General features: G+C 44.2%; 1 protein-coding gene and 1 non-coding gene across 2 annotated transcripts; one reads left to right on the top strand and one right to left on the bottom strand.

Moving 5' to 3' along the window:
* Positions 1-8,855: 8,855 nt before the first annotated feature.
* On the bottom strand, positions 8,856-12,034 carry LOC131281115 (fez family zinc finger protein erm). Its single transcript, XM_058310367.1, has 2 exons — positions 12,023-12,034; positions 8,856-11,051 (listed from the first exon to the last, which is right to left on the bottom strand). The coding sequence occupies exons 1-2, from the start codon at positions 12,032-12,034 to the stop codon at positions 8,856-8,858; spliced, it is 2,208 nt and encodes a 735-aa protein (XP_058166350.1).
* Positions 12,035-15,973: 3,939 nt separating this feature from the next.
* Positions 15,974-16,046, top strand: Trnar-ucg (transfer RNA arginine (anticodon UCG)). The gene has a single exon. It is a non-coding gene; the product is annotated as a tRNA-Arg (tRNA).
* Positions 16,047-24,450: the final 8,404 nt, after the last annotated feature.

Below are 24,450 nucleotides of genomic sequence, written 5' to 3'. Positions count from 1 at the left end.
TACAAAAATAGTTTGCTTCTTTTTTGACATAAAGATTCGAGTCGAGAATGTCGAAAAAGATAAAAAAAAACACGGAACTGCGAAACAAAAACACGAAAACATGTAATGTCTAGTTTCAAGTAGTGTTCAGTGGCAAATGCGAAGGCATTCATTCCTAATAATTTCAACAAAAATAAAATACGAAATCCTTGCGTGAAGGGCAATCAGTTGTAATGCCCGATAATGCATTATGGTTGAAATGATAAATTTGTGTCACATTTTTTACCGAATAACAAAAAAGTGTTCGCTCAAGCATATTCTCGTACATAGTCCACAACAAGATGAACTCTTCAAACGGACAATAATCCCTCCATTGCGAGCTACGGGAGGAAAACAAAGGTAGATTTTCCGGTTCGCTGGAGAAGTGTTTGGAACCAGCCGTTCACTCGAGCGCATCGCGACCGAAAACCCAAAACCAAAGAGAATGCCGATTGTCGTGGGTGCAGTTGCATCAATCCCTCGGTTTTGAAACCATGAACTTTTCTTCATTGGAAAGTTTTAAAATATCATATTTCCTTTCTCTTCGACCGAACATAATTGGCCTTCCCGAAGGGAAGATTTGACTTTCCCGGTGTGCGCGAACTGTTTTGCCAACAAATTACTTGTTTTTTCCGATTTGCAAACAAAGGAAGCGTTTCTACCGTGAAAGATTTTCGTCCGAAGAAAACTTCACCGACTGATCTCTTCACACGAACTCATTAGAAATGTTTAAGAACTATCCATTTCGGAGGCCAAGGTTTTTGAAGTGATTTCCTGGGAAAAGGCAGATTATCATAATTACTGTCTTCATGAGGATGAACGTTTCATGAGGATACATTTCAATGGATCGATCTGGTTTGTTTCTAAAGACTTCATCACTTCCACAATCCTTTGATCTCCCGAACAGGCTCATGAAAATGTTCAATTATTTCGATTAGTCATCGACGTCAGAGAGATCGCAATAAAAAAACAAGCCTCAACCACAAAGAACAACACACTCCGAACAATGGGAATGTCTCGAGCGCGCGGCGGCTTCCAACAATAAATCAAAGTAAATTCTCTCAAAAACACCGTCTGCGAAATCTGTGGGGAAAACGGGTGTTCATAAAGCGAAAAGCAGTGGAAATTTGCCCAAGAAAAACCAACCTCTCTATTGATTATCGACAATCGGCTGAATCCTCCTTTTGGATGAACATTGTTATCAGCGGGTAAAGGGGTGGGGAGACGATAAAAAAAAATCAGAGGGAAGAGAGGGTAGTTCGGTGGACAAATAACGTACTTGATTCCAACCAAAGTGCCTGCCTGTCCCGTTGAAGGACTCGGGCGACAGATTTTTCTCTGATCTCCCGCCGAAGTGTCCTTACCGTAATGGAGCATCTTCGTTACCCGACGCCACGATGGGATGGGATGGTATTTCCATCCACCACAAGTACGCAAAATGTCAAACTTCAAAACGGAGGCGGGTGAAAAATCGAACGGCAGCAAAAAATTATAATCATCATCACCTACACCCGAAACGGCAAAAGAACGAAAGGAAGCGCCGCCATCGAACGCTCAAAACCACGTTCAACAGCTGAGCCTCGGAGATAATTATGTTGATGCCGGTGGGTTTTACATCGCCAAAGCCCTCATCTTCATCTGGTGAATATTGTTTCCTCCCCACTTGTTCTATGCACTGATTTCTTGCGCCGCTTTTCCTTTTTTTCATTGCTCTCGCAGTTTCCTGCACCGACAAACGCGTGCAAACAATCAACATCAAAGCAAGTGGTATATTATAATTAATATCTCTCCCGTGCGGCTTCGCTCCGAAGTCCCGATCCACTTGGTTACGCATCCTTTCCTTCCTGCAACTCGCAAAGGACCTCAATGCACTTGTTGACGTCGGGACTTCGACTGCTAACGAGTTTTGTTGGTTTATCCCGGCACGCTGTGTGTCATTTTCCCATTGTGCAGTCGAATGTTGTTGCAACAAATAATCACGGAGTAAAATTTCTCGAATTATTCGAACGGGAAAGTGCAACAAAACTCCCGCCATGGCACAGGATGGATCGGATGTGAAGAAACGGATAGGTTTGGTCTGTTTTTTAAATCTCCAATGGTGCAAAAAATAATAATGATAATACTACTCAAAACCCTTCGTTCGAGTAGCAAGTGTGCTCGGTAACATAACTGATGCTTTTAAATTTCCATATTTTCTTCATCTATTTTCCCTCCCATTTCAACAATGTCCTCAACAAGAACCCATCCCTTGGTTCAAGCATCCTCCATAGGAGAAAAAAAAGCGGTGGGAAACGTATGGCACTGTGACAAACAGAGTTCCGTTCTGGGGCGGTTGGTTTCGATAAAGTCCACCGTTCCAACCGGAACTGGAGACAAATTCGAGTTCGGTGCGAGTTCAAGTGACTCTTGGCCTTTTTCACGATATGCGACCATCGTTACGCTACGCATATTTGCATTTCACTTTGATCTTGCAGCAGACTTTTCTTTTTCAATTCCACACTGCTCGTCCAATCATTTCCACTCCGATGCCGTCCACTACGAACCTGCGCCGATCCAGATTTATTTGCATTGTTTTGTGAGTTTATGTATGCACCGCTTTTAGAGTCGCTTTCTTCCGGAAGCCTTAGAGCGCAAAGTCAACACCATTATCTAATGAAATCTACACAAATCTCGCGAACGGTCTCTCATCTTTTGCTACCCGCGTGCTGACTGATACAACTTTCTTAGTCCGTCATTTCCATCGCCAAACCACGATCGTTCACAGTTCTTCCTAGAGAACATTGAGTTCCTGGAGGGTAATTAGTTCTAAACAGAAATGTGATCGTGAGTAACTGATAGCGCCATTTTACATTTTCATTTCGAACGAGAGGATCTTCAAAGACCTAAACAAACTGGTAGGGGGAAGCGAGAAAACCAAGGAAGATGGTACCGCGATGGTGCTTTTATTTCTTCCATTTCTGTGGGGCCTTCAAAGGTGTAGAGATCGTACGGTGGTGATATTTCCTTTGAAGTCCTTTAAAAATGGTGCAAATTTGTATCTTCATGTCAGAAAGTCTGTAAATAAATACTTTTTCTTTGTGCGTCACAGATATTTTGCTGAGGTTAGGATTGCAAACTCAAAATTCGCTCTTTTATTTATGATCTTGGCTTTATAACTCGTTTTATACAAATAAAATGTTGTCAAGGTTACTTTCAAATATTTTGGAATGGAGGAAATGCAATATGAATTCTTCAAATATAAATGAATTGAATATGCTACAGTTTAAATGGTATTAAAATGAGTATAAAACTACTGATAAACACATGATATGAAAGTGAAGGAAAAACATCAAAAGGCCATTTTCCTTTCTTATAATGATGGAAAAATAGTTTGGCAATCAACTAACTTCTGTTGGGTCATAAATTTGGACCAATAAATAAAATCCTTTCAGAAGGTTGTGAATGTTTTCAATTCCGTTTCAAGTTTTCCAAACATAAAAAAAAGTAAAACGACCTTTTAAAATCCTGTTTCAAATATCTTATTCCTACATGATCTTTTACAGCTGTATTAATTAAACTACTGCGTTGAAAGATACTAAGAAATGAAGAATGCAGTCCGCAGTCGGAAAACCACCGACATTAAACATGCTGTTTATTTCCTACTTAAGTTGCACTATCGGCCACATCTGCCTGGGAAATGCTACAGGACGTGTCAGCATTGTCCGCTCCCCTCCGAACCGTCTCATGGCCATCCATGGTAACGGAGAAGAATGAGGAAACTAACATCCGTCGACGTCGGGAGACAATTCACCGAACTAAATCTCTACTCCGAGCTGTTCGTTGCGAACATCGTTCGCAAATGCTAGGACAAAGCCTTCGGCCCGTCGAGGTCCGTCCGTCCGGAGTGCGAAGTGAAATGAACAATGGCGCTGCAAGGAATGTGCGCTCAACGCCGGAAAGCGGAGTGCCGTATTGCGCCAGCATAATCCGCCCATTCAGTGGCGGTGTTGAACCGTGCAATGTAATTCGAAAACTGTTTCGTCTCGAGTCTCCAGGAAGGGTGGGGTGGAAAATCGCGCATCCTTCACCCCGGCAGGACGCAAGCACAGATTTCTCGACGTCGTTGGGAAACGGGACAAATGATGACAATAAATCGCTCTGACCCGTACCGCCGACCCTTCCCCTCGAAACCACCCAACCACGTCGAGGGAGGTGTGAAATATTTCAATAATTTCATCAATCCTTGCTGCAATATCGTGCGCGGGATTGCGGAAGGAATTTACGGTTCACGCTCGCTCGCACCCAGGTGAGAAATCGGTCTGGCGTGGATAATTCCCTTATTGGCCAACAAGAAGCATCTGAAGGCACCCCTCCTGCCGGCTGGAAACAATTAGACGTTGGATGCACTGCTTGGTTGGTTTATTCGCTGAACCTGACATGATGGAACTCGAGGGTGTCAGTGGTGGTGGTGGTGGTGATGATAACTGCTGATGGAAGTATGAACGGATTAATAATTGCACCTAAACATTTGAAATCCACCTGTGAAATGCTGCACGTGGCAAGTGTTACAGGAAAAGCCTACGGATAAATCGATATGTCGGATGGTGAATGAAACAACAATCGAACATTCATGGCTATTGTTTGGAGCGACGTTTAAAACATGAGAGGGAATTCATATAAGCATTTCAAAATAAAAAAAAACTTCCACTGTTAGCTTTTTTGAATAACTTTTTAATACATGTTTCTCTATTGTTCTCCTTTGAATTATTCATTTGAACCCCTTTCTTGTATTTAAACGATTTAGCAAATTATCTTTCATCAATAACTTGTTCACATGCTCATAATATAATGACATGCATCATGTGTTTCAAAACATTTTTTTTTATTATCATAAACTCTTCCTTTTGTTGTTCAAGGGAAACATCAAAACGGATAAAATGAGCTACTTTTGTCTCAAATTTGTAGCTTTTCCCATGCAGATAGCAATCAAACAATTAACAAGCAATAGAAAAAAAACAAACACAATTCCATCAATCCGGAACCAGCTGATCTTTGGTGCGTAAAACATTCCTTGTACACTCTCCTTTGTCGGCAAATTTCCGTTTCCGCTAAGCTGCCGACCAATGGAAGCTGCAGAAGCTTGCAACCACATTGAAAGCCGTGAAAAAAACTCACTTCGCAAAAATCGATCGCGATGATCCTCCGGGATCCTCGAGCTTCTTCGAAAAAGCAGCCCGCTCCGGGTTTTTCACTCATCGTTGTATTCTGAACTCCTAGCTAGCTTCCATTGCGTCTATCCTCAAGCATTCCGACACAATGACCAGCTCGGTCGGAAAGAGGATCGATGGAATGGAAAGGAATGAGTGAAACGGAAAGAAGTCGGACGCAGTCATCGACGTGAGGCGTTCCCAGTGCGGTCAACGATTCGTCCTGCCATCGACCCGGTGTTGAGCAAATATTTTGGGATAATTTTCCCAGCTAATAGCCCCTAATGATCTTAGGCCTTGTGTGGTACGAGATTAGGATCGTATAAAACAATCACAACATCACAATTATGTCCCAAGTAGCACGGCTATCGCGTGTGTGTAGGAGGATGAAGCTTTCTTTTCTCTCTTCGTCGCTCGACCCAAATCCCTTCCCTCGCGCCGAAAGAGGATATCCAACACGAGAGGGAAAAGCATTGAAAACGGATCACCGAAAACAAAGCGCGCAGGACATGGGAAATAAGGATGTGCAAACATTTGTTTGTGTTGCACGTGTGCGTCGGGAGGTTTCGGGAATGCCGTAGACTACCGGTCCTTTCGAATGGCCAAACAGGCCAGTGGAGGATAAAAGTACACAAAACCATGATCTGTGTATCTTTTTCTTTTTTGTTCCGAGTCACCTACCGAGGTTCGAGGGAATGTTCTTCGAGTATAAGCATGAGCTTCCAGCGACTTCCTTCTTCCGAACGAATACTGGACGGACAAGCCGATTTATGTTTCCTTTTTTTATGCTGTGTGTGTAATTCGGGAAACCAGGCCGGACGATTACCGGATTACAAGGAGCTTAGCTCGTTTGCCACAGTTTTTCCCATCTCCTTTGCTCTAGAAAGCAAACGGGTCGGAAGATCAATCGATTTCATGACGTTTGATTTGCGTCCAAAATGAAGTTATAAATTAACAATCAAAAATTAACCAATTGTGAATTATATGAAAAACATTATGTATGGTTCATGATTTCACTGGAAGTATTCAAACAAACATTTTCAACAGTTTATGTCTTCTTTTAGCATGTGGAGTTTTGCTCTTTTGTAAACGATTTCGAAAACAATCCATTTCATTATTTATTTTTCATGTACTTGAAGTAAGTTTTACATCAGGATTTCCAAAACTACAAATTTCGAAAAATACGGTTACAACCATGTGTTCGAAAAGATACCTAGTGTTTCGTAGGGCACAAAACATGGATTATCCCTTCGAATTACGAATGCGATGTGGTAAGTTTTTCGAAGCTTCTATAGGATCTGCTCGACTGTTTGCATGGGCTACCAACGTGCGTTAATCTGTTCCAAAATCTCATTTCTGGCCAAAAATGATGCAGGCTAATGCAGAATGTATTGCATCTGCCTTGAACTGGACAGGCGTAACATCGTACATCCCACCACAAATGCGGTCCCTCGACCGGACGGTCCGAGATTGTAGCATCCATTTTGTTTTTTTACTTTTTTTGCCATCTTCTGTGTCCCAAAAACTAGTCTTCCTTCTTCCCACACGCCACGCCGAGCACCTGGAAGTAGGCAGCTTTCTTGGAACCTCCTACACGTTCGTTGCCAAGCATAAACCCTAGCCGTATTTGATTGGCTGCATTCAATCATCATACATCATTGATGCCAAAACGTATTTCCCAGAACTCAGGTATTCCATAATTCTTTTGGTTCGTCAATCCAAATCCATTCCGCCATAAACGAAAATTGTTTGTTTCGACAGCTTCGAACAGCACCAGCAGTGTACACCTTTATTGCTTTTTCCGCAAATCAACAAGCTTGTTTGGGAACCTTTTTCAATCAACCCGGTAGAATGTTGCGAATCAATTTCTGTTACCACCCTCCCTACCCGGACGATTTATGGAATTCCACTGCACAATGCAATGCTGCTGGTTTCGTCCTGTTCCACTTAAGCCCTCCGGGTCTGTGTGGGTGTGTTTATGTGTGCTATGTATTATGGACCAGTTTTGATCGATAGAAAAATTGCCTGACTGCAGGAAATATCATCATAATTGAAATTCTGTCCAATATTTGTTTACCTGGTAGCATCGAAGGTAGGAGGAACTCTGTCCTGTCTTATGATGCATGTTTGCGAACAATTTGTAGTGCACCAACAAACTTCAACCATATTCCATTGGGGAAACAAATAAAATTTGAAAAATTACTGCACCTGGAGTATAATTTTTTAGAACCAGAATTTCTTCCTCCACTCATAAACTTGTTATGACCCTATATGATTTACTATCGTAAAGCTGCGGATAGACGGATGCAATATTTCAATGCAATGAAATAAAATTTGACATTTCTACCTAAAATGACAGTCATTGCAATATTGCTATGCGTATTTCATTGCAATATTGCAAAGATCCAAACGAGATGGTTAAGCATCGAAATATTGCATTCACTGTCATTTTTGGTAGCAATGTCAAATTTTATTTCATTGCAGTGAAATATTGCATCCGTCTATCCCCAGCTTAAGATTGAGAATATATAAATCAAATTGCAAGATTGTTTAAATTTTAGAAGAAGTTGTAACAAAATAAATTATCTTCGTAAGAAACTGATAGATAAATGTTTAAAGCTATTTGGGACCATAAAGTAACCGTAATACCCTGTAAACCCAGTAATGAAACTTATTTATTCCAAACATAAATTTTACAGTATGATGAGGTACTGAAAATAATTCATGAAAACCAAACTGGTATGTCTGTTGCCATATCAATATTGAAACAAAAAATTTTTATACTCAAAATAGAAATATATCGACGAAAAACATTCCAACATTCAAATGCTCGTTCTTTCATGTGTATCGTGTATGTTTTCTCACAAAAATTGAAAGATACTTAATACGTATGCTAAAAATATAAAATTAGTTTGCATGTATCAATAAAATCACAACTTTTTTCCTTTTTCAATTGCACATCATTTTGTGATGTGAATATTTTATTTAGTCTTCATATATAGATCAACGTTTTAGTTCCATTCATTCCATTGTATTTTCCGCTAGCCTCTCTCTTATTTACTCTCTCCCGGTCTTTTCGCCCTCCGATCAACCCTGCGTTAAAGCTACCTAACGATAATCGACAAACTACAGTCAATGTACATGAACTAGAGTTAATTCCAGGTGTGCTCCAATACGATTCTGGGACAACTAACAACACAATTTACACGCCTATATGTTTAAGCACCCTCCGACGATCCAAAATATTTCGCTTATTTAATGTTCACACGTAAAGACATTTCCATTGACTTACGCACAATTCTATGCTGTCCTACAAACCGCCAATCACTAACATTTATACACGGTCTTCTGTTACTCGAAAGTCTTGTTTTTATTCTAATCGGCAAATCACGATGGCATTCCTATTTGTTTTTGGTTCGTCCCTCGACTAAGTTCCACGACTTGTTATCTTATGCTCTGTCTATTGCACTTCTCCTGCTAAATTCCTCAGCACCAGAACTTTGCATTTTCGCAAAGATGGTCGAGGGAAAAGGTGACCTACGGCGACACGGTGGAAGCAACAGCCGTCACGGTGATCGCCGTCGCCGTCACTTGTGGCACTCCTTGCGGGAACCCGCCGAAGCTTGCGCCCGTCTGCTGGTAGTACTTCTGTCAGAACACCTTGCCGATGAAGGGACCATCGGGGACGGATCCACCGCCCGCCGTCAACCGTTGATGGCGTCCGGAGGGCATCAGGAAGGGACTCGAGTAGTCCCCGGTTCCTCCGTTGCGAATGGCTGCCGCCGCAACGGCTGTGTGGTGAAGGGCAGCGAGGGAGGAAGCACTGGACCAGGGCACGGGGGAGCTACGGTTGGACTGCACGGTTGGATGTGGATGGCCATGCCCGTGGGGACTACCGTGCAGGTGCGAACCACCATGAAGAGGGTGATGGAGATGGACCGGATGGTGAAGGGCAGCTGGTGAGGGACCGTTGGACGAACCCGTTGGACTTCCTAATCCTCCGGACGACGAAGTTGGTGGTGGTGGAGGTGGTGGAGGAAGCTGATGTCTGCCAGGAGACGAGGACGAAGTTCTGCCGTTCAGACTCCCACCTTCCGACGAAGTGAGTCTGTGATGGTGTTGTGAAGCTCCACCGACACCTCCACGCGATCGCTTGTGTCCACTCCCTCCAAGACTAACGTCGTGCAGCTTGCGCATATGCTTCTTCAGGTCAAAGTTCCTACAAAACCCCTTCGCGCAGATCTTGCACGTGAACGGTTTCTTATCGTTGTGCGTGTGCATGTGAAACGTCAGGTTGTAGATCTGATGGAACGCCTTGTTGCAGATGTTACACTTGTACGCCTTATCGCCGCTATGTGTCAGCTTGTGGTTCTTGTAGTTGCCCTTCTGATGGAAACCCTTGCCACAGTACTCGCAGATATACGGTTTGTAGCCGGCATGGATGCGCGTGTGCGTGTTCAACGTGGACGATCGGTTAAACGCTTTGCCACAAGTTTGACACTTGTGTGGTTTCTCCGACGTGTGGATGATCTTATGCCGGCAGAGAGTAGACGCCTGGCGGAAACCCTTGCCGCAGATTTTGCAGATAAACGGACGCGCTCCGGTGTGAACGGGCATGTGGCGCGTAAGGTTGTAGTGCGCATTGAACACCTTCCCGCACTCGGGGCAAGCGAAAGTTTTCTGCTTAGCAGCGAGAGCTGCCGCTGCCGCCGAACTTGGTGATCCATCACCACCGGGAACTAGCGGGGATTGCCCATGGTCAGCGCTTCCTCCTGGAGAACCTCCCATGGAGCTGGCACCACTCGAAGAACTCACCGACGAGCAGGTACTACTGGTGGAAAGATTCAAATTGGGTCGTTTTCCTGCCACTGACGGGTGTTTGCCTTGGCCGGAGGAGGCAGCAGCGGCTGCGGCTGCCGCTGCCGCTGCAGCTGCTGCCGAGAGTAGCTGATGATGTCCATGTGGGTGTGCGTGGAGGTGATGACCGTGCATGTGGGAAGCTGCTTGCGAAGGAACTGGTGCTTGCAGAACTCCCGTCGGTGGTGGAGACAACGTCGGACTTCCTAGCCTTCCTGCTCCCGAACCTCCGTACGGATGTAGAGCTGCCACAGCCGCCGCATGGTGATGGTGATGATGTTGGTGATGGTGCTGCTGTTGTTGAGTCAATGCGGCATACTGAGCCGCTGCGGCGGCACACATCAACTGACCCGGGTAGTACAGCAGCGGATACTGACTCAACAGTTCGTGATGTCTATTGTTGGCCACGAATTGGTGCATCGAGTTGGGAACGTACTTCTTGAAGGCGGAATCGTACGCCTCAGCCACCGAAACAGCCGACGGTGACTCATAGCAAGGACTAGACCCGGCCGCCGACAGTGGACTCATCGACTTCTCCTGACTATAACGTCGCTTCCGACTACTCACAGAGTTCAGCTCGATCGTGTCATCCTCGCTGGCGACGTCAACTACCGCGTCCTCATCATCATCCTCTTCGTCGATGTGCTCTTCCTCTTCCATCTCCTCCCGTTTCTGCATCTGATACGGTTGCTGATGAACCTGACGTCTCTCGTCACGATCCTCGTCCCGGCCCATAATGTTGGCGATGGAAAATTTCAATGTTCCCCCGTTGGTTGGCCGCTGGATTTTATTTGCCATGGCCGTTGTGGTTGCGGAGGTTGTGGTTGTGGCCTGGTGCGGGCTGGAAACGTTCCGCCTCTCCGTTTCGGTGGCCACCTCCACGTCCGAATGTGAAATCATATCAGAACGAACGGCTCCTTCCATCGTGGGACTCTTCGCTGCGAGCGGCATTCCTGGTGGGCTACACGGTTCCTGCATGCCGCGGGGACTCTATAACGAGAAGGAACGAAATAATTTTCCCATTAGATATGATTTTCTATGCTTAAAATTATATTTCAAAAACAACACCATTACGCTACAGGAGATCGACGAATGATTGACGGACAATCGAAAAATCAACCGCACGAAGTTAACCAGATCAAATGAGATCCTTATTAAGGCTGCATACAAACATTGTCCACCGACCGCATGGGGTGTTTGCAGGCGAGATTGTTTTAGACAGAACAATCCAACAGCAGACACACGCCCATCGGAATGAAAATTACGAGCCGCACGTGAAAGAAAAAACCCTGGTCCTTTCACCCCTTCCCCATCTTTCTTTTAACCACAAATTAATTTTGTTTTATCAACAACGGCACAAACAATGGGCAAAACTGTTTACCACAATTGCACAAACCGAAAAAAAAAATAATGCTGTAGTTATTTCAATTGTTTGAACATGCAAAAAACGAATGGGAAGGTAAGTTTAAACAGAGAACTTCACCACAAACAAATAATTATTAATTCTGTAAGGGTAAAACTGGAAAAAAATATCCATTGCATTCTATTATACATTGTTCTGTAGCAAATTTTAAAGTACCCAAAACAACGAAAAAGTTGTTGATGTTTTTTAAATAGTGCCATAAATTGTTGGACTAACATTCTCATGATAAATAACATTGAAAAATTGTTGTTGAAAACGATTTCAAAGTTGTATTACATAGCTTTCGAAGTTGATTGAAGGAAAAGTGTTTTTTCTTTGTTATCAATCCTTATTTTAGACAGATATGATTAATTTAGGAAAGGGAAAACTAAGTTGTATTACTTATGGTAAGTAAATCAATTAATTTTTGGATTCTCTGAGAAGTAAAAAGTTGAACAAAAAAGACTGTGACAAAAGGCAATCAAAGGTTTAAAAATCAATAGTATTGAGTGTACAGCTTATAGTTGTTAAATAAAAATTTTTTACTAATAATACGTACGAAATAAACCATGTTGCTGCGCGCGTAGAAAATGTTTGGCGAAAACCCGGCTGCTTCCGTTGTTCGCTTTCGTTCCACGGGTTCAATTTTCCTCACTTGATCGACACAATATCGCACATCCGGATCACTCCTTAATCCAGACAATTGTTTCCCACTCGCAGTAAGTGTTCGTTTAATACACTCCCTTCAACGAAATTAAATGATCAACCTACACAACGGTTGGCGATGGTAAGTTTACTATCCAGTACCAGCACACCAGCGTGTTCTTGCGCTTCCGACGATCGAAGTTGGCTGCGGGTTTTTAATTTTCTCTAGCCCACTCGACCGATTGTTTTCACTTAACCGCCCAACACCCCGCACACAAACACACACTTGACACTCGAACTACTTGAGCCCTTCTGCTTAGTGTTGCTCGCTCGACACCTTCATCCCTTTCGTCGGAGTTCGTTCTTCTTCCACAATCCAACGGCTATCTAGCAGAACGCACAAGATGTGCTCGTCACCACCACACGTGAGCACTCACGCAAGGGAAGTGAAAACTCAATTAAGGAAATTAATTCAATTGATCGAAGAAGTGGTCCTTGAAGGAGCTGGTTCCGTATTAGCGCAACGCCTTCGCAACGATGTGCTCCACATTCGATCTTAATTTATCCAAGCCACTTCTTATCACATGAGTGAGGTGAGTTTTCTTCGAACTTGAATGTTTTTTGAGAAAATTTTCTACACTGGTAGGCAATAGCTTTTGAAAGTACAGTTCACTGGAAAAGTGTTGTTAGAAGCTTGCCACTTGCAACAACTTGCTCGTCCTGCTACACACTTGCTCAATCAATGTCCAATTTCCAACGAGCGTATCCTTTTTCCTGTTCGCATCAAACGTTCAAATGCCACAAGAGAGCGCACCGATAACCGACCGGTTCGGCAGCTGAAACTGGTCTGCTTGGAAGCGACCCAACAAATCGCACCGCCAGCTCGCGGCTCAGAGTGCGAGGTCTTCCTCTGCGTCCTCAGGCAAGGACCGCCCGTCCAGCCGCTCGAAATCCCACCCCTCTCCCAGGGCCCAGGGAGACAAAGGACCCTTTTCCCTGCTCAAATCACAGCCAAATCAACCACTCGCAGACATTTGCAGCTTGCGCAGACGATCCATGTCGGTACATCCCTTCCGTACACACACACACAAATATACATTCAAAGCTGTGTGGAAGGATGCTCGCACACCATGAAAACGCTCGACCGGCAAACCGAGCAGCGAAAGCGCAGAGCGAGCTGCCAAAGGACACCAAAGGGTCGCCGGGAAAGCCAAAGCCTACGTATGTTGCTCTGCCCGCTGCCGTCAGGAGAAAAGGACAGTCAGCACATACACGCACACAAAGAAGGAGTAGGACTCCGGATGGAGTGAGTGAAGGAGAGGCATACTACGCGAGAAGGAGACGCACAGCCCACTCAAGGTATGTACAAAACCGTCATTTTTTCCACTTTCCTTTTCCCAGTTTACAGGAGAACTACCACCGATCACAGGAGGCTTTATGTTTCTAGGGAAAGGACATCCGTGGGTCTTCTGTGCTTTGGTTTCGTTTGGATGGGAGATTAGTTGATATATTTTTTTGCTCCTTCATCCCTGCTACTCCTACAACAAACTGTTGCCCTGCTTTTCCTCTCTTGCTGCTTCGTTCGTATTGAGTTGTCCTTTTTCATCCAATTTCCCTCGTTCACGGTTGCCTTTTCCGCCCTCGACTCATCATCTCATAATCATCATCATCATCGTCGTGGCGTCCGGGTGATGAGCAATCCGGTGGTGCTTTTTTCGATGCCACCGCGCACAGAAACGTCGAAGGACGACGTCAGCAAGGACCTCGTTTTCACTGGTGACGCCCCGTTATTTTGTCCAGCTCTGCTTTTCCAGGCACCGCGGAACGGTGGAAGAGCATTGGTTGGCCTCTTCTGACGGTGTGTAATTCAAGCGCACGCGCCCATCCGCCCATCCGCTCACCCAAAAAGGACACGCATACAACACACACACACATCCACGAAGGCGGTGTACAAAAAAGGGACATCAATCTCCTGTCGCTGGCGAAGCGCTGCGTGGTGAAAACAGGACAACCACGGGCAACGTCCCTGTCCCGATCTCTGAGTGGATGAGCAAACAGACGGCCGGGCAGCGAAAGATCCGCTCTTCGCGTTCGCCTCACAAAGGCCGTCAAGGAGGATCGAGGACGACGGTCTAGGTGGCGTGTAGCCGTACGTTTGCGACGGACTTTGTTGCCATATTCTTGTTAGCTCATTATCGTACACTTGAGCAGAGCGAAAGGACGGTTCCTGGTGCGGGCTGGTTGCAGTGGAATGGGCAGCGGGGGACTCTCCCCGGGGGCAGTGCCGAACGAAATGACAGCCGCCGCTGAACGAGCTTTATCCAGTGCAGCATTCCACGCTGAAAAGGGAGCAAATTTCGGTTTCACTGGAAAGCTGCCCCTTTGTGTTACTTTCTCGTTTTCTTTTCTCCCCTATGAAAAGACTCCCGGCAGGTTGACAAATCCGGGAAATGGCACCGTCTCCGTGCCTCACCTTACCTTACCATCCGCTCCGTAGGATAATTCATGCGGAGGAATGTGGTGGAATTACGGTAAATAGAATCAAACTAGTAAAGAACAAGTTTTAAGTGTTAAGCGGAAAACCCAACACACCCGGGTTTCGAAAAGTCTTTTTTCTGTTGAAATATACACATTTGAAAGGACTATCACTTTCCACTTGCAGTAAAACCAGGAAGAGAGACAGAAGAAAAATATTTTGTGAGGAATTATAAAAGTATTCCATGGACGTTGTGAGTCAACATTAATCTTTTTAGAAATTAAAGTAACAGTAAATACATGTTGTTGCATTTAATTAATGAAAACTATTATTATTTCAATGTAGAAAAAGTAAGTTGTTTGTTTTTCTTTTGTTTAACCGCCTTTCATAATATTAGGAAAGACAACATGTTGCATTTTTGTATTTGCATCTGTAGCAAATTGTTATTACTCGTAATAATTATGAAAAAAAAACTGTAAAAAAAGACTTAACCCAATTTAATTAGCTAATATTATACATACATTAATATTATGTACACTATACATAACATTTGAGAAAATAAGTATCTTATTTTCATAAATTTTAACAACTATATCTTTTTCCCTGATTGAAAAGCTCGAAACCATTAATTTTATCCGTTTTATAATTTCTTTTTCTTTTTCTTCTTATTTTCATAGATAGAAACACTTTATGTAATTGTGCGAATATTTCATTATTGTACGGAATATTTCATTATTTTGGAAACATCAAAAATAAATACAAAATGAAGCACAGCACAGTGCAAAGACCTCAAACAGTAAGAGGCGTTAGGAAAAGCATAAAATAGTCACACAATAAATTGATATGAATTTGACGATAACGATAAGAAACATAATTTGCTTAGATAACGGCTAGTAGATTAAATAAACCTCACACCCTTTATTATTGGCTTCGGTCACCTGATGCAATTGCAAACCAGACACCACTAGATCGTGATTCTTCTTCAACTATGTTTATGTAAACCACTTCATTGTAATGTAACTCTCCCTTCCCTTTTCCCATCTTCGCTTCTGTTGTTTACCATCACATATCTGTGCCATCCCCCACCAGCGGAGGCTGACCAGTTAATCCAAAAATAGTCACCGACCATACGGTTCGGCCGTCACTCAAGGGTGTCTTCCAGTTAGCAGTTCACAGCGAGCGCGGGCAAGAAATACGATAATTTCACAATCCCATGCAACGATGCGGTCTACGGTCGCGCGCGGTACGATGGGCTCGAATTGGATGTGCGAAATGCTGCTGCGCGGGAAGCAAAAATCACATACACACACACACACACACACGGGGTCGGATCGTGTGGATTGTTCTGGTTGGCAACTGTTCGTACAATAGTGTCTCTCTACCAACAACGGCCGTGTGGCCTAATGGAGAAGGCGTCGGACTTCGGATCCGAAGATTGCAGGTTCGAGTCCTGTCACGGTCGAGCACACTTTCTTTTTTAATTAGAGAAAGATATAGATTTATGTTAAACAACTATGCTTAGTAGATGAGTAATTTAACTAGAAATTAAAACATTACTCTTAATTGATGAGTAATAATAGGATTAGCAGTGGTTCAAAATTGCTTGGTGATTATTGAAAATTCATAAATACCCAGTTTTGAGAAGGGTAAACGACAAAATTTACGTTTGTTCGTAACAAGGAAAACTTTTTTTTTTAATAAAGGAAGCAATCAATTAAAGTAAAATAAACATAGCATGTAAAGTAACTGAGAGAGGAGAAAAAATTGTTTCTTGATTTTGTGTCATTTTTAAAACTAGTATTTTTAATAATGCAAATGACAAAATGGTTTCTGTCAGTCCTAGTTTCCTAACAGTTTGTTTAATACTATAAAATATAAAAATAGCTTTTCTTACTTCAAGGTTCAATTGAAATTGTTTTTCTACGTTACACAAACAACAAACATTTTTATGTTTAAAGTTTTCGGCAAAAGGTCCTACAATTAAAGGTTTGTTCCCTGACCCTGACCTCACCCTTGAGCATAAATAATGCAACGATCAATCTAACGATTGCTATCATCAACCCGTGGTTTCACTACGGAATAATAAGCAGAACGTAAACACCTGGCGTGTGCCACGCTTACTACCAAACAGTCCCCGGCTCGTGTGCTGTATGGGCGAGCGACCAAAGTCGGTAGCACCTGTCCTTTTATTGTTCCGTACCTTTTAATGAAGCAATCTTGAGGCCGCTCCGTTCCGGAACTTGATGCCCGAAAAACGGAAAAGACAGAGACGTTCCTTTGAGCAACAACAATGGTACACACGATTGCTCAATTCAAACTCTATCAACACACACACAACACACATAACAAGTCCTGTCACTTCATCGGTTTCACGTTCATGGCCCTCCGTCGTCCTTCGAACGCCCCCGAGCGAACATGCCCGGAAAAGGGAAGCCGCTGCGGCGGGGAAAAGGGAATAAAAGATCGCAAGGGCAATCGGTTGGATCGCATTGGAGGAAAAAAGGAAAAAAAATGGGATAGAATTACACGGCGTCTGGCGGAAGTCGGAACACACCGACCACCCGGTCACTCCCCCGTTCGAGCGCGTACAAAAGATGGATGGAAGGCTGCAGACACGCACTGAACAAGACGCCGCTTGGCGTAGGTCGACGCACACACCACACTCTTTCGGATGCACCGGGCCATCAACCGGGGCTGCAACCTTTGACATTCTTCCGAGAAAATGCCAGCCGGGGACACGGCACATGCACAAGGACATCTCCGTGGCTGCCAAAAGGGCTCAGCATCCCCGCGTGCAGACGAACGATGGAGCGAAGGACGGGGGCTGGGGAGTGAAGGTTTGTTGACCAGCTAAAACAATGGAGCATCGGTGCAAAATTAATGAAGAATTCACCGAAGACCATGGGGCACACCGTCTGAGGGAACACGCCACTTGTTGAAGTGGAAGTTTTCCTTTGCCTCCGGAAGAGAGTCTTGCTGGGGCACGGAAAAGGAGCGTAGTTGTTTCTCCGGTCGTTCGAAATGTCAGCGTCGAGATGTGTCGAGAATTGTGCATTTGTACGAAATTCTTCAACTTCAACTGCTCAAGTGTGCCTGCTAGAAACCGTACCACCAGGCGAGACACTGAGACGTGCCTAAGTTGTTGCCAACCATGCCGGTTCGGGGAACCCCGGGCACATTTCCAGAACCAGTCAACAGTTATACTCTTCTAGCGTCGGAAGTGTTTCTTGCCCTCGGGATGCAATTCAAACGACACAACAAAGGCCTTTTGGTCACAGACCAGGCGGGTGGACCAAAATTCAATTGCACTCTTGCACATCTGAATATGACCGTGTGTGTGTGTGTGTTGATGAGCTTTTGAACCACCACCCGATAAAGGCAAAAAGTGCAATTGTAGTTTGTTGTTGAGCTTCGTTCACCAAGCCACACCTCATCGAAGCCTAATCCTTCTTGCCAGACACCTAACGTCTGGAGCTGATGGCGTCATACGGGACAATCAGAATTGCAAACATAAATTCTGTGAAGCAGTGAAGGTTGCTCGTGTACGAACAGGATCTTGTCCTCTTGCAAGTTTAGTTCTTTGAAGAACTAAAATCACGACAATGAGATAGTGTGTTTTTCAATGAACAGTTCTTACGTTGCTATATATTAAAATTAATATCAAATTCAAATCAAATTATGCTATTATCTTTTTTGGAAAAATGGGGTTAGTTTTAGAAGAGATACGTAAGAGCTATACGGGTGCTAAATTTCTTTATTCGAACGAACTTCAATAAAACTGTAATGCATTTAATAGAATCTATTGTTGATGGTTAATCCCTAAATATCGAAACTAATTATAAAATAAGGAAAAACTATTATTAGAAAATAGACACATTACTTGATCCTTTAGGTATGAAAATCCATATCAGTCAGTTATACCTTTCAGCAAAGGCCTAAAGAAGTCTGTAAATCTCCTTCCAAACGGTTTCAAGATAAATAAAATAAAACATTGATTTTATGAATACTCAAAGGTGGTCGCTTTTCAAACAGCGTTTTTCAGACTGTGTATAAACTTTCATTGTAAAAATTTAGCACCATGATCATATATGTTATTTGATGATTTACTATGATCATATATGTTGTTTAATAGTTGTGAGTGAAGTCATAGAAACAGAAAAAGTTACTAAATCCTGAATGTATTTACTCCTAGAAAATATTCTATGTCAAAGCTGTTGGCCAAAATTTGAACTGACAGTTAGAATATGGCTGGTAGTCCGCTTTTCGTCTGAAAGTCAGTTATTTTCCGTCACGCGTCTCCTCCGACTTTCCCGAACGATCACTTAACGCTTGTCAACTTGCATCACTGTCAACTGCAGTGGCATTCTGATCGTCGCTCACTCCCGACAAAAGGCAGAAAATAAAAGAACCACCCCAACCCGCAAACGCGACGACAGCATGAAACGTGCCATACGTCTCGAGGAAACAATCATTTGATATTTTAATAAGAGAGTGTAGCGCTCGGAAATTCGCTCGCGCCAGGATAGCTTGAGTTTTGGTTGAGGCGAATTTGTCGGTTGCACTTTTTTTTTCGTCCCGTTTATTCCTTCTGCCATCCTCAACCCAACGTCATGCAGCATGACGCCGGCGCAACCGAATGCACCTTCGAGGGGTTTGTCCCTGGTGAGGACTCATTTTTCCTTCGAAATTCCAGTCCTCTATTCTCCCCGGTCTCCTGGTGGAACAAACCGAAGCTGGACGTGCTCGAGGTCCTTTTGTGAACGCGACGCGGTCGTACCGCTTCCACCGCACCGGAAGTAACCCGGCTCGTGTGTTCACCGGTCGCACCGCGCCCCTCAGGACAAAAAGTAGAACTTGCCCGCCCAACCCAGGTGCTATTGTGCCTTCCGCTCGGGGACCGCAGGGGCATGTGCTGGCGTGCAGCGGGCGAAACAGAAGCCGACCAGAGGAAGGTAATCGACGCAAGATCCTGGCTTCAAGAAAGCGCTCAAGAAAGAGGCGGACGGCGACGACTTTTCCTTCCTCAGACGGTTCGGGCAGCTGAAGCTGAAGCCGAAGCTCGAGCGGACGCGTGTTGTGATTTCCGGTTAATTATTCTCCTTGCTCTACAAAAGAATGTTACGGCTGCCGTACACGGTGCTGGTGTATTACTGGTTTATTTTTTGTTTCGCGCATGCCAATTCGACGACAGTTGGCTCGTGCCGATGACGTCTGTGGAAGGATGTAAAATGATCCACATCCACCCATGAGATGGTCGAGTGTATTTCCTAGACATGATTATCATTCTATGACACTGAACAAAACACACTCTCACTCTTAATCTGCCATCTTCACGAATATGAATTTATTCAAAAGGCAATGTACAAAATTTACCACGCATTTAAAATAAGTGGCACTGCAAACATGTGAACAATTTATTTCAGCATACATTAACGAAAAGGATTACTTATTTTACAGTAAAAAATGAACATTCCACCTATCACGCGCATATAAACATCTCATATATTTCTCCAACATTAACACATGTTCCGCCATTGAGATAAAGCATTCCAACACTTACTTTCAAGTACACTTTTATTACCCATTAACATTCGCTGTTCGAAGTTGTGTAATTTATGCCGCAAAAAAGAAGAGCTGATAAAAAAAAATCCAAGAAATATCCACCCGGAGAGGCACTTCCATAAATTGGTCCTCCCGGCGACAGCGATTCATCGAGTGTCATCTCACTGCGGGACAAGTTGGGACACGTGTTCCGTCGAAAGTCGCGTCCTGCCCACATGTGTCTGGGCTGGCGGGCCGAGTGTTTGACAGTCTTTCCCTATCGTTTCTTCAAATTATTTTCCTCCTGCAAAAAAAAAGAAAAGGAAAACGGGTTCGTCCTTTCGGAAGGATACCTTTCGTCGAAAGAAACAAAACCCCCCCAGTCTATGCTAATGTGGTGCTCGAAACGATGCGACGCTTGCCGAAACTTCCGGTCCGGGGTCCTTGTTGGGTGTGCGAGAAATTCCATCACCCCACCAGGGCGGAACCAGTTTTTGCCGAGCTGGACGCGATGCACGTGTGCGCCCGGCGTACATCTGGCCAGAAGATGGTCCTTCCGGCGGTCTCCACGCACAGCTGTGGTGGTGGAAAACTCGCACGTGTTCTTTTGAACTTTTCATACCAACGGAACAGGAACAAAAAAAGTTAAAACAAACGATGATCGGAATAATTCGACAACGCTTCAGTTCGCTGGCTGGAGGCGAGTTGATTAAGAAATTATACGCTCGTTATCGCTCGTAATCATTCTATTAAAATGTCACGACTTATCACCCGCATGGTAACGGCGCGACTCGAACCAACGCCAGTGTTCCAAATAACCTCGTTGTCTTTCTTCCAGCTCCCTATTCGAGTGTAGGTAGCAGAAGCGAAAAGTCCTCCCCCTTGGCCTGCCTAAACAACACACTGGAACCAGCAAAGCCAACCCCTACCAACCATAAACCCCGGCCAGATTCAGTTGTCCCGCGACGACGCACCAAACGGAACGCCAGCTAATCGCGTGATCCAATCTCCTATGCAAATTATCATCATCGGCGTGAGCATCGAGGAACAGATGCAGAGGCAAGGGCGATAGAAGGTGCCCCATCCACACCGCTTCCCGTTGGAAAACGAAAGGAGCCAATGGATGGAAAAGGGCATCACCAGCACCAGGACAGGATCTTCCCTCGGGCAGGATTCGCTTTGAAGCCTTTCAAGTGGCTGTAAGTAGGACGACGATATGCTCAGCTCAACTCGCACGATACGCCGGTATCATACACCCCCTTCGGTTTGCTAGTAGGGAAAATAATCTCCTGCCATCCCCGCCAAAAGCGGAGTGACAACCCCCCGTCTGATCGTTATGCAGAACGTCGCGATAAGAACGTGACAGTGCGCATTTCACGCGCGCGCATTTTCCGTTTCCACACATTTCAACGACTTACTGTGAAGCTCCGTGCTGGGGTCAGATCCTTGAAGGCCGATAAGCGACTGCAAGCTACGTGATCGGGACCCGGCTCGCGTGACTTATCTTTCGAGCCATCACCCACTTCTCCTGCTCCACCACGAGCTCGAACTGACAAACAAGTGCCTCCTTTGGCCATAAAACGGCGAACAATAAAGACAACAACCTCGGTGGAAAAAAGGGCGACCCATTTCCGGGGCCCCGATCCGATGGTTGGGAAATGGGAAACTCCACGCGCGGAGGCGGTGGTGAAAAATAGCCGTTGAAAGTCGACCGGACGTGCGCCCGATTGCGCCCCGCCTGAAGGAGGTTTCCGCGAGATAAGTCAGCCTTTCCGAAGCAGGATTTTGTGGGCTAAAATGGGCCGACAATGCACGGCACAATAAGCGACCTGGGGAAAGTGAGACGTCTTCGCCGACAAGAGAGATTGAGCGCAATTTGTTCTTTTCACTTTCCTGCCCGATTTGGGGAGCGATCTGTGAAGGGTACTAATTTTGTAATTTATCGCCCTCGACCACGGCATGCTGGCTCGGGGAGGTAGGGGGAGGAAATAAGATAAGCTGGACGGCGAGGAAAATAAACTTTTCCAACGAAACGGTCAGGTGCTGACAGTCGGTAGGGAAATGTTTAATTTTATTTTGCTTCCATGGAAGTATTACGTTTTTCTTTATTTTATTTTATTTAGTAATTTTAGGCTTTAGTTCGCAACTGTTTTCATCAGCTCTTGTACTATTCCTCTTTACGCTATCATAATAGAAATGTTTTCGAACAACGATCACCCCTTGGTAAACACCGCAGTTTTCCTCGTGTATTCATTCACAACTTTTACTTGTTTTGGAAACGAAGCCCTGTACAAACATATCATTCAACTTAATCTGCAATCCTTCAACCGACATACATTCCAGCACGCGCTTCATGAAACAATACAGAACCGTTTGTTTTTCGCATTTACCACGGAAAAACTGCTTCCTTACGCCGCTTGGCGGAGAATAAAAGATTTTCAATTGTTTTCCCACTCCGGCACGGCACAACAATAACCATCCGAGGGTCCGCTTCGTGCCATTGTTTCTGCTCAATGGTCCCGGAATGGGAAAGCCATCGTCGTGCGTTGAGGTTTTAGAACTTCAGAATGAAAGCACAGGCGGAGGCTCGAAGGATGAAGAAGGTGTGCGAGTGAGTGTGTGCATTGTCTTGAGCCGGGCATACGAGCATGTGCTCGAATGTAGCTGTTCGAAACACAACAGCGAACCGTCCCGGTAGCTCGCCACAATATTTGCCAATATTTACCATAAATTATCGGGCATTTGTCTTTCAGTAGTGGTAAATATTTTCACCACGACCGCATGCAGGGTGCATGCGGGAAAAAAGGGATCCTTTCTAGCGACTACTTTCTCCCGCGTGAGGGCTCGGGGGAGGAACGCTTTGCCAGACCTAATCCCGATGTTGGTGAAGCGTGCGAGATTCGACCTCCTATTAGGCCCGTTAATGAGTGCAACATCTGCGTGCATTATCCCTACGCGTTCGTTTGTCGGCATGCCACGCCAAGGATGGGTTCAACAATGAAACACGCTGCGGTACCTGTTCCCGTTGGTCAAGGATGCTTTCCAAGCGTGCCACGCCGAAGCGGGAAGCCGTCAAAACTGAACCGCTCGGATGCGAGCCGAGAACGCTCTCCCGGGAGTAATCCCGTAATGAGGTTATTATCCGATTGGTTTAGCCGCATCCATTGATGATCTTTGAGCAGCTCAGGCCAGCAGTTCTGGAGGATCAGCATCCCTTTCGGGGCCCCGTAGCATCGCTGGGAGGTCGATACTTGGTCCACTCTTCGACGCGATTTTTGATTGTGGGAGATTCGAGTCGACCAAAACGGTGGCGATCTTTGATAATTCTGTGGGAATATCGATTTCACAAAGTCAGACCGACTCCTGTGCGATATCGTTCATCGCATTAGCGAGACCTCAAAAAAAGCCGCACCAGATGAAAGTGCCGATAAAGATTTTGATTTTCATAACCAACTAAGGTATGGAAATTTATTTTAATAATTTAAAATGTTGATCTCTTGTATGATGGGGTTTACGGCTCAAGCTTGTTTGAATAATATTCAGTTCAACGTATGCTCTTAAAAATTAATAAAATTTATTAAAATTCGCGTAGAAATCAAGTAATTGTTGTGACAAGAACAATTTTGAAGGCATTTTCCCTTTAATAGAATCCACAATGACGAAAACCACAACCGATTGATGCTTCATATTTTGGATGTTGCTACAAACTTTGTCCTCATTTTATTTATACGATCTGGAATATACATACACTTATGACATCACTCTGCAAATCTGGTCCTAGAGGTCCGAAAGTGCTGTAAGGTTTGGAAAGTATATTATAAACTAATGCAAAATGCGTAATTAGCTTAATCCATTAACAAAGTCAAACAAATAATTTTGAAAACTTATTTAGTTGCGTAATGAAGAGATGACAAATATGAAAATCGTTAAGAAAACTTAACTAACTTAACTTATGCATCACTTCTTACTTCTCAATGTTAAATTTTCGCAAAAATAAAAATTTGTGTGACAATTTTGTCCTGTTCCGTATGTATTTTTTTTTTCATTTATTTAGATTCTGCAAAAGAGCAGAATGTTTTGAAAACCTACGCGGTTGAATGGTTGAACAATTTAAAAATTTCATAATGCAGTTATCTCGTCACAAAATCGCTAGTAAATTGAAAATCGCTGAATATTAATTTCTTTATAGACTATACTGCAATGAACAGATCGTCATATTTATGCTGATCATATGGATAATACATTGCGTGTTTATTCAGTCCATTAGAAAACTTATACAACCTGTAAACCATGAGGGTATGCTTAAAAAACATGGTGAGCCTTTC

Source organism: Anopheles ziemanni, chromosome 2, assembly GCF_943734765.1.
Source record: "Anopheles ziemanni chromosome 2, idAnoZiCoDA_A2_x.2, whole genome shotgun sequence".
Taxonomy (NCBI): domain Eukaryota; kingdom Metazoa; phylum Arthropoda; class Insecta; order Diptera; family Culicidae; genus Anopheles; species Anopheles ziemanni.
The sequence above is the reverse complement of the archived record's forward strand: the minus strand, read 5'-3'. Positions and strand labels throughout refer to the sequence as shown.